Raw genomic sequence first — 11773 nt, forward strand, 5'->3', positions numbered from 1 at the left:
AAAAAAAAAAAAAAAAGGCTGGGGATTTAGCTCAGTGGTTTTGGCCGCTACTTTGCAAGACCAGGTACCCAAATTCAATCCCTGGTACTCCCCCCAAAAAAGGGCCAGAGATTTAATTCAGTGGTTCCTCCACCTGCCTCACAAGCACAAGGTCCCAAGTTCAATGTCCGGTACCAAAACAACAACAAAAAAGCACTAAGTAAATTCAAATATTAACTACAAAAATATACAAAAGATGGAAAACAATCATGGAGCTAATTTTCTGGATTAAAATAACTTCTATTTCCATGTAGAAGAGAGATCTGAAAATGATGGTCTGAAATTATAAATAATGAGAGAACTACTCACAAAAAAACCTTATTACTTCATATTTATATCAAGATAGTCAATAAATATATTATTTATTAAGTTTGCTTCTCCTATTAGTAACAATTTCAATATATGAGTTTTTTTAATCCAAGTGTGTTTTCTTTTTCTTTTTTTCCCCCCTGGTTTTTTAAGACAGGGTCTTACTATGTAGTTGAGACTGACCCAGCACTCACTATGTAGCCCAGGTTGGTCTCAAACTCAGTGATTCTCCTGCCTCAGCCTCCTGAGTGCTGGGATTACAGGCATGCGCCACCATGCCCGGCTTCCAAGTGTGTTTTCTATCATCAAAGTAATTAAAAATAATCCTAGTGATCATTCTTCTTGTCAAGAATTAAGAAAAACTTTGATTATCTCCAATAAAGCTCTGTAAAAACACTTCGAGTTCTACCACCTACTAGGTAACATGTTGATATTAAATTATGACTGAATGAACATATTTAATAGAACATACTGGACACCAGCTATTACCTTAAAATATTTTTCACACTTTTATTTTATTTGCTAATGAGGTTCACTTATCCCTATCCAGATAGAACTGTTCTCTCTCTTGGTTATGGTTGGATTATTACCATTGTGAATCACTTCTAAAATTTATTAGGCCCTAACGCTTGTACACCAAATATTCTATACAATAAAATCTAGCATCTTCACTAAATCCTGCTCAATATAAAGCTACAATTCTGCTCAACACAGACCTAACACTCAGAAATAGGAATTTTATTCCTACCTAAAAATAAGCCAGATAACTTGGGCAAACTGAGAGTTAAGTCCTCTTGTAAACTACATGACAAACTAAACAAGAGAATGTTTTTTTTAAAAAAAATGAGTAACACGTATTTTTAAAACTGCAAAAGGCAAAGGAAAAATTTCCAAATCAACTAAGCATTTCAATTATAAATCAAGATAAATTAAAAATCAGAAGCCACATATGAAATAATTCAGCCACCAAATCTAAATAAAGTAGTACACAACACCCTGAAATTATTTAATACCACTTCTTCTCGCTCTCATTTTACCTTCCACCATACATTCAGATGCACACACTACACATACAATATTTAATAATCTGTCTTTAAAGAGATTTATTCCCACCCCCATATTTCTTTATCACCTTACCCCATTCTGTGCCATCCCCTGAACTCCGTGCTTCTCCAGCTCCTTCACCATCTTCAGCAGTCACTAAAAAATCAAATTCCTTCAGCGCTTCCTCAGTATCTGGATCATCAGTTAGGTCAGCAGCTAAACCTTCATTACCTATCTGTAAAAAGAACAAGAATTATTTTTATTCTAAATCTTAAGATTTTCCATGTAATTCACAAATTTCAACTACAGTAGTACCTAGGTTCATGAACTTAGCTCTTTCCATGATTCTGGTTGCATAGGTGGAACAAATTCTGCAACCGAAATCATGGAAAGAATAGCACCACTGTATACTCTAAATGATTCACTACTGCTGTGCCAAGATCATTTGTAAGATGTGATCAAAGTAATGTGGCACTAAAAATGATTAAAGTTAACTCATCCAGAGCTAACTTCTTTGGGCCTGGGATGTAGTTCAAAGGTATAGTGCCTGCCTGGCAAGCACAAGGCCCTGAGTTCAATTCCTAGCACCAAAAAAATAAATAAATAAAAATTAACATCTTTAATGTTAGTAGACTCACAGTTGCTCTCCCTTAAAGAACCATTCATTTACTTATATTCTGAAAGATTATCTTCAATTGACCTTTTTCAATGAGATCTACATATTTGTTCCATCATTCATAGGGAAATAGCATCGTACAGAAAGTTAAGTTGATAAATATGATATAACAGTGTTTTATCTCCAAGAAGGAAAAAAAAAAGAATCAAAATGTCTGTTTACCTAACAGAGTTCATTACACTTATACAATGTGGGAGAAATGCTAAAAACTGATTTTATAGATTGGAAGTTTGAAGAATGTTGTTGTTTCTTCCAATTACTATGAAATTTCAAAGTATCATAACTAAATTTACTTACTCTTTAAAAAATAAAACAATATAGTAAACACTACTCTGGTAATTTACAAATTGATAATGTACACTACCTTTCCTCCTATAGAATCTCCATAACCACTAGAAACAGATAAATCTATTTCTTTCTGCACCTGCCAGGCAAGCGCAAGACCCTGAGTTCAATTCCCAGTACCAGCAGGGGGGAAAAAACTTAAAGGGCAGAGGATGTAGCTCAGTTTGATTCCCTGGTACAGGGATATGTGTGTGTGTGTAAATAAATAATCTATTTTTTAGGTTATGAGCTAAAGTAAATTTTTGTTAATTTTAACCAAAGAATATGAATGTTGACACCTATTTACCATCCACCCAGGGTAGAAGTTCTCCCCACTATAGCTTCAGTTAATTTATCACCTGTGTACTACATATGAAGAAATGGACTTCAGCAACGTTTGTTAATTGTGGCAGGAGTAGAAAGGGTGTAACTTTTTTAAGGTTTCAAAACCAATGGAATAGTCCTCTCAAAATAGACCCTTTCTTGTCCCTTTAGTAAATAATGCAGAAGATAATTCCATATGTGCCTAATGCAGTAAGAGCTGACAATATAAAATTTTCAAATGATACTATAAAATGATCAATCATTCCCAAAGAAACTTCAGACACCTCAAAAGTTACTATTCAAATACAAGGTATACAATAATAAAAATATAAAATGTATTTCCTACTTTGTGTTTATTCATCCGATGTTTGTCTTTTCCTTCTGGGATGCCTTCAATCATGTCATTTTCTTCTTCTTCATCACTGTCATCAGCATTTTCTAAGAAATTAAATGTCTCAAGAACATCACCAGAGGGCCTGCAAGAAGGAAAAAAGATGAATACAACTGCATAAGAGCTGATTCTAATATTTCTTTCTGGTTTCTATTTTAACCCCTAGTCCTTGATAAGTGCGTGATGCTAAGGCTTGAACCCAGGACTTCACACATGATAGGTAAGCACTGTCTCACTGAGCTACACTCTTAACCCTATTTCCTATTTTAAAACTAGCAGAAGGCTACAGAGATAAAATGATTTGAAAGACTGTTTATGCTGTAAAATTAAATTCTTGGTCTATTGACTTTACTGCCCAAAATGTTTTAGGTAACTACTTTGACAAAATAAAATCTGATAGCATCAAATACTCAAACATGCTATCATTTTTCAAAGTAAAGTCAAGCAACTCAAACATTAAACATCAAAGTTTATCAGGCTTCCAAATTTAAAATGATAGAACACGTAAGAAACATATTATGTACAACAGCGCCATCCACTTTACAGATTTTCTTAAGAAAAAAATCGTTAATCCATTACAATATCTTCGAGTGTTTTAGGACTACTCATTAAGAAGAAAACAGTGGTAATCTATTTTCACTTCCTAAATCATTTTATTAAAACTAATTTGAGTTCATCTGTGTACAAAAGTTTTCAGCGGGCCATCAGGCTGAGAACAGAGAATTTCAAATTCAAGTAATGCCAGGAAAACTTAGTGAAATGTAGCCTCAAAATAAAAGATAAAAAGGATTGGCAGTGTACCTCAGTACAAAGTTCCTGGATTAGATCTCCAGTACTGAAAGAGGAGGGATTAAACATCTAACAAAGCAAGGCAAGCGTGGGGCACGCGCATGTAATCCCAGCACTCAGGAGGCTGAGGCAGGAGGATCGCTGTGAGTTCGAGACCAGTCTGGGCTACATAGTGAGTTCCAGGTCAGTCTCAACTACATAGTGAGAACCTGTCTCAAAAAAACAAAAAAAAAAAATATCTAACAAGGCAGTAAAAGAACAGTAGAAAATTCAACTGGAAAAAAAGACAATGAAAAGTTTGCTATGCCACTAAGTGCTCACATTTGGCCTTGTCACTTAAAACTTTTTGCTTCAATTCTTTAACCTTAAATTGTGGGTGTTGGCCGAACTAGATCATCTCAAAAAACGCTAACACTAAGAGGAAAATAATTTAACTTCAGCCCCTCCCCACATTGGTTCCCTCCATTAAGTCCCAATTAAGGACGTAAGAGATTTCAGGCTATTTTTAAATAGTATTCCTAAATAACAACAAGGTTTCAAGAGATCACTATTTGTAACCCAATTCAGCACATTGTTTAAAGGAAGTGAAATACAGAGTAAACTCAGAGATGGTACAAATGCAAGATAGTAAAAACTCAAGCCAATAACAGTAACAAAAACCTGTACTTCTCAGCATGACATTTGTGTATTTCAGCATTTGGGGATTAAAGAAAAGGCAACGAATGCATTTTTAAAAAATCGGCTTATCAATGATAGAAAAATTACTTCTGCTAAATCTAAGAATTTTCTTATGATCTCTGATAAAGTACTGCTGCCCCTTGAATAGAATTTTTCTTTCTACAGCAAGAAATCACATTTCTAGATTTTTTTAAAAAGTGGTTAAACATAGCAATAAGTGTATGGCTTTAAAACTCAAACAGTACAACTTACAAAAGAAAAAAACAGATGAACCAGAATTCACCAAAATTATAAGCTTCTGCCCTTTCATAGACATTGTTGAGAATGTACAGAAGCCTACAGAGAAAAACATCTGCAAGTCATATTTAATTAATCCAACACTTGTGTCCAAAATATATAAAGAATACTTAAATCTTAGTATATTACTTTTTCCTGGGAAGAAGTCATAACATTGAATCAGGGACAAGAATTCTCTTCTTCAGAGCACAAAAAAATTGCAGGAGCAACATGATTTTTTGCTTAGTAGTCTCATAAGTTTAGCAAGGAGAGATCAGGTAGGTGCTCTACATGCAGTATGTGTGCATCATAATCAAGAAAACTTTGAAACTCAAATCTCTTATACTGGACAGTAAACATGACTGCCCAGAGATTCTATCTTCCTGGGTTTTAATATAAATATGCTGAGATAAACAGTCCAGAATAAAAAGGCAATCAGTGTTGCTGTTCACAAGATGCTCCAGTAAAATGAGAGATCCATGGAAAATGGCTTCCAAAAAATACATAAATAAATAATCAAAACAAAATGGAAATAAGGTACTATTATACAACTGTTGTAATTGGCATGGCAAAATGGAACTTAAAAAATTAGCTATTATCCTTTACAGACAAGCAGTTTATCAAAATTTCCTAGGAATATTACCACCATTTGTACCTCTCCTAAGCCCAGATGAATGGATAGACTATGAAGCTGGTGGCACCAGAAGGTAAAAGTCCAGTTTCATTTCCATAGACAAGAGAGGGAGGGCTCCAGGTCTAGGCCCAGTGGGAATGAAACAAGCTTGGACACTATTATTTCACTGTATTCTCTCTCCCACACTACTCCTTGCTATCAAAGACCTCTACCAGCTGAGATGGTGAATGGGTGATGAGGCCCCTCCACCTACTCAGAGCTAGCTTTGATTTTGTCAGAGAGCAAGCACACAACCTCAGAATATGGGCCAAGTGGCTGATAACACTAAGAGAACAGCTAAAATTAAGAAACACAATTTGGAATGAAGTTGGCAACTTATACAGTACAGAAAGAAATATAAAAGACTAAAGAATGAAATATGAAATCAGCTAGCAAACAAAGAAAAGCACACCCAGGCAACTTTTAGTACTCTACTAGGTTACCTAAGAATAATTTGAAGGTCATCAGCGCAGTCTATACAATTTGTTATATTAGTTCTGCTATAAAATACATGGGTTGGGGAGCACATAGTTCTAAAGAATTTTTTAAGTTTGTGATGAGTAACATTTTCCTGACCCACTCTCACTATCTCTGACTCCTCTACACTAGGAACAATCCATTTTTAGACTTAAAATTTTTTTGTTATTTATTTCTATTTCTAAACAACATCCTTAGACTGTTATTTCTTAATGAAGATTTAGTTCCCTTAGTCTCTACCCCATACCTACATTTCTTATCCCAATAATTGTACAGTGATGTCAATTCACTTTTATCTAAATATTCTGTGGTTATAACTATGTGTACATATTATGTCAATTTAAGTCACACGAAACAATGATTTCAGTACTTCTCTTTTATAGTTTTCCTGAAATAACTGCCTACTGTGTTAATATTACTGTTTTTAATTGCTTGGTTTTCCACGGATGTTCTTATGCTACCTCTTCTCCAAATTTCCTAGCAGAATTGTGAATCTTCAAAATCCTCAAATACAACACGCTATGTATTAGTTGCAGTTTTTTGCTAAGAAAATAATCTTCTAGTCCCTTTTCTTCCACTTTACCCTTTCTACTCTCCAGGTGCACAAGTGTTCTCTGAAAGTTCTTTGCTTCTCTTCTGTATTAGACCCCTTTTGAATTCTATACTTTCCTCCTTGGTTTACTCTCTCAGATTGCTAAGTCACATCCTCCAAAAGCTCCCAAAAGTAAATTCAAGATTTTCCTTATATTCACAAATGATACAGTAATTTGCCTCAGTATATAAAACTAAATGGATATCACTTTCCCTGAAAACCCTGAAAGACTATTTATTATACTGTACTATTTTTTTAGCTTTGAATATTAATGTACTACTAATCTAGCTCCCAATCTTTTCAATGGATTTCAATTTTTCTATCTGAAATATTTTAGAATTTCCTCTTAATTTTTAGTGTTCATAACGAAGGCCTCTGTACTTACCCTTTTTAAATTACTTTTATATAGTATTTGAAGATAATCTTTTTTTTAAATTTATTTACTTTTTTGAGACAAGGTCTCACTAAATAGTTGAGGCTGACCTGGAACTCACTATGTAGCCCAGGCTGGTCTCTAACTCACAGCGATCCTCCTGCCTCAGCCTCCTGAATGCAGGGATTACAGGTATGCACCACCACGCCCAGCTGAAGAGAATCTTTTCAATCCAGAAACATACTTAGAAAAACTTGCCAGAAAGTCATTCTAGAAAATTTCCTTGTACTACTTAATAATCTTTTCAACATTATCTCTTCATTCTCTCTTTGAAACTTCTAGTTAAACACTGACACTCCTTGACTGAGCTTTGAATTTTCCCATCTCTTACCTTTTCAGTCCTATTTTTCTTTGTATTGACAGAGTCCTTCCACTTTATATTTTAGTTTTTCAAGGTTTTCCTTTTTTTACTGGTGCCAAGAATAAAATCCAGGGCCTTGCACACATGCTAGACAAATGCTATTACCACTGAACTGCATTCCCAGCCCAAGTATATTAATTTTATCACTCTTTATTTCAATCTTTTTTGATACCTAGTTGCATATTCTAAAATATGCACCCAATTTATATTATGGATTTACTGTCTTCTCAATCATTTCAGAATAGTAAAGTTTTCAAAGTCTTCTCCAAGTTCTCTTTTTTTTTGGTTGATTTTTTTTTTCTAATTTTCACACTTCAAAGTCTTTCCTTAAGTTTTCACATTTAAGAGTGAGGCACCACCAAGCTAAGTGAATTATACTGTGTACATGGGTATCACGGTCTGAAGGCTTGTATCCCTCCAAAATTCTTAGATTGAAACCCAATCCCCAATTTAATGGTACTGAAGGTTGGTCCTTTGGCAGATGACTAGGAATGCATGAATGAAAGCCTTTGTGAAGGAGGCCAGGAAGGCGTTTGTGCAGTTCACAGTGAGAAGTAAACAATCTGCAATCTGAAAAAGGACCCTTGCCAGAACCCAATCATGCTAGCAGTATCATCTTAAGAATTACCAGCATCCAAAATAGTAAGAAACAACCTATCTTTTATAAGCAATACTAGTCTATGGTATTTTGTTACAGCCGCTCAACGGGACAAAGAAAATGGATGAGTCTTCTCAAGTGGCTTGCTTTACATTTATAGGATAGGATAGAGGGCTAGTCACTTCATCAGCACATCCCAAATGTCAGTACATTAGATCTTTTCAATTAACAAGATCAATTTCAGTGGTCTTCTGGCTTGTGTGCAGATGTTCCCCCAAAGCCGCATGCAGTCATAGGTGGGGCTTTTCACAGGTGGCTGGATCTAGAATGTGTGATGCTAGGATCAAGGGTACGTGATTACTAAATTAGCCCAATGACTGGTCTGGCATGGTTCTGCGTGTGAATAATGGGAAGACTCATGCTAGGTGTGAAAGCTACCTAGATAGAATAAAAGGAACAGAAAGAGGGCTGCCATTGTCATTTGCTGCTGCTGATGCTACCACCTCCTGCCTGCTCTGTGATGGCCCTCTGCCATGCTACCCTGCCTTGAAGCCAAGCTGATTACGGACTGAAACCTCTACACACTGTGAGCCAAAAATAAACCTTCCCTCCTTTAACTTTAGGTGTTGAGTATTTTGTCTCAGCAGTGAGAGAAATAACTAAGACAAATGTCATGCTTGGAATGAATAGAAGATCAGCTGCCAACAGATTGGAAGCCAAACAACAGAAGGAAATGGGCTTTCAATGCTTAGTCATCAACGGCCACATAACCTTACTGTTTTTACTCAATACAATAACACTATCCTTCAGTTGTTTTGTTTCTTTAAAAAAAAAAAAAAAAAACAGTCAGACATCATTGGTTCAACTCTACCAGAAAATATACCTCCATTCTTTGGTGTAGGAGAGAAGTGTTGAACAAGCTATACAGGACGGAAGAAGGGATCTGAAATTAAGCTTCTTTAAATCAATCCTGTATTGGCAGTCTCATCTAAATCTCTAATTCCAGATTTACCTGATGGCTCCAATTCCTTACCTTTTTTTTGGTACCAGATATTGAACTTGGAACCTTGCACTTGCAAGGCAGGTGGCGGAACCACTGAGCTAAATCCCCAGCCTCCTTACTTTTATTACTGATGGAATACTGTGACTAGAACTGGCTTGTTCCTTTTTTTCACCCTACTGCTCCCAAATGCACTTACATTTAATTTTTTTTCATACCACTAAATCAGTTGTCATTCTTCCATTTTCTTCCCAGCTTCCAAACTATTAAGTTCTCCCTATCTCACACAGTATGTTCTCTCATTTATATGTCCCTTGGGGGGGGGGGCATCTGATATATTAATGCACTTAAGCCTTCAGTTATTTTGTCAGAATTTCTGGAAGGCACTCAAATGTGCCTTTAACCTATTGCCTTTAAATGGGTCTCTGACTATGGTATAATTTTTTCTAGCCAACTATTCACTCCTTTTTCTCATTCTAAAAAGGCAGAAACACAACAAAAAAATTAATATACCCACATAAAGGGAAAATAAAATGATGCCAAGGGTTAAGTTTGGAAAGTAAAATAATTTTTTAAAAGTACATTTTCTAGCTGGGCATGGTGGCGCACGCCTATAATCCCAGTACTCAGGAGGCTGAGGCAGGAGGATCGCTGTGAGTTCGAGACCAGCCTGGGCTACATAGTGAGTTCCAGGTCAGACTCAACTATAGTGAGACCCTGTCTCAAAAAAAAAAAGTACATTTTCTAGAGGAAAAAATCAACAAATCTAGCCCTGAGTTTCCAAAGAGTAAAAAGGAAAAGGTACCAGTATCTGGAGGTTCAAAGAGTAAGTCAGATCATTATTCAGAAGCAGCACAGCTTTTTCAAGTTACAAGATTTCAGAGAACTCTCTCAATGAATCCTCATTAAGTAGATACTTTATATTATGTTGTACTACAAATCTACAATATCCTCATATCATAAATCAAGAAATACACCAGTGACATTCATTTAGCAGAATCTTGTGTGGGGTCACCCTTCAAATACAATAATCCGTAATAGCAAGCAACTGCATGGCACTTGCTATGTGCCAAGCCTTAGCCTAAATGTTTTAAACCGTCTCACTGTCACATCGATTTTATGATCCCCAATTTACAGATGAGGGAATTAAGGCACAATAAATTACTCTGCCCAAAATCACAACTAGAAAGTTGGCAACATCAGGATTCAAATCCAATCTGTTTTCAGAATTCATATTTTTAACCATCAGGCATAATACTGTCTCTAATATTTAGAGTGTAAAACTTATCACGGCTCTACTACACGATAGTAAGTCTCCTAATTTTTTTCTTTCATAAATCAGAATGTGATAAATACAATTTTTCTGAAAGCTCTATCAATATGTTAGACCATTTTCTTACTCCTAGATGTTTTCAAATAATCCTAATAATGGCTCACATAATACACCTATATTTGTGTAGAGTCAGAAACCCCAAGTATGCTCACTATGAAGGGAATTAGCTTTGATTGAAAAACTGACTGATTGAAACAGTGTTCACTGATGGATGGATGGATGAAGAAAATGGGATATATGCATACAAATGGAGTATTATTCAGTAACGAAAAAGAAAATCCTGTTATATGTGACAAAATGACTGAGCCTTCTGGACATGACGCTACCTAAAATAAGCCAGTTACAGAGGAATAACTACTGCACAGTTACACTTAGGTGAGGTATCTACAGTAATCAAGCTCAGAAACAGAAAGTAGAATTGTAGTTGCCAGAGGCAGGAAGGAAGAAGTAAATGTGGAGATGGTGGTCACTGAGTATAGTTTGGTTATATGAGATGAAAAAGATTTTAGACATATACTGTACAGTGTTGTGCACTATAATACTGTACTGTACACTTAACATTTTTAAGAAGATAAATCTGTTATTTTTTTGCCCAAAACAAAAACCTACTTAACTCTTTTTTTTTTTTCTCTTTTCGGTACCAGGGATCGAACCCAGGCCCTTGCGCTTGCAAGGCAGGCACTGGAACCACTGAGCTAAATCTCCAGCCCTTAACTCTTAATCTTGCAAATCAAGAAGTTTTATAAAGAAAAGACAGTTTATCATGGATCTGTAATTCAGATTTCAGATTCAGGTGGACTGTACTAAATATTTATAAATCTTATGAACCTAGCCTGGTTAGCTAACCAGCCTGGCTAAAAACCCATGGTGGTAATATATTAAATTTTTCTCTTCTGCTACAAAATACTCTATATTTCCTGAAATCAGAGGTTTTGCTTCAAAAAAAAAAACTCTGTATGATGTCAAACTGATTAGAAATAAAAAAATTAACTGCCAAGTTTATAGAATATGTTTCAGACAACTGCATAATGTCATAAAATATATCCAGGGGATGAAATAATGTTAGTTTATAAACTGTATATATTATTTTCTAAGCTGTAAGTCATTACTCATTTGGTACCTTCTTTTCTCTTCCTTCTAACATACTGTTACTCAGGGTGATATCTCATGGTAAAAAATGAAAAAAGTTTCACCTGCTTGACTCTTTACACATATAAATTTGTATCAATAAAAATGTATGTGTGTGTGTGTGTGTGTGTATGTCTGACAGACAATTACAACCATAGAGTGGAGAAGGCAGAACCTCTATAGTACTGCTAATGGAAATGGAAATGTAAAAATAGTATGGCCATTTGCAATGAGTCTGGCAGTTCCTCAAACCTACTCAGTATTCCCAGATGTAACCTACATGCCCTACAACTAGATTAAAAAAAAAAAAAAAAAAAAAAAAAAACAA

At 35.3% G+C, this 11773-nt stretch overlaps 1 protein-coding gene across 5 annotated transcripts in view; it reads right to left on the reverse strand.

Annotated features, from left to right (window-relative positions):
- Nucleotides 1-11773, reverse strand: part of Strn3 (striatin 3) — a 71221-nt gene that overhangs the window by 35086 nt on the left and 24362 nt on the right. For all 5 annotated transcript variants that reach the window (XM_010633554.3, XM_019208873.2, XM_010633555.3 and 2 more), the window contains exons 6-7: nucleotides 3063-3192; nucleotides 1486-1627 (exon numbers count right to left, since the gene is read on the reverse strand). In XM_010633554.3, coding sequence (XP_010631856.1) covers nucleotides 1486-1627; nucleotides 3063-3192 — 272 coding nt within the window. The remainder of the gene's footprint in view (nucleotides 1-1485; nucleotides 1628-3062; nucleotides 3193-11773) is intronic.

This window comes from Fukomys damarensis, unplaced genomic scaffold (genome assembly GCF_012274545.1).
Source record: "Fukomys damarensis isolate Sample0158 unplaced genomic scaffold, DMR_v1.0_HiC HiC_scaffold_17, whole genome shotgun sequence".
Classification (NCBI taxonomy): domain Eukaryota; kingdom Metazoa; phylum Chordata; class Mammalia; order Rodentia; family Bathyergidae; genus Fukomys; species Fukomys damarensis.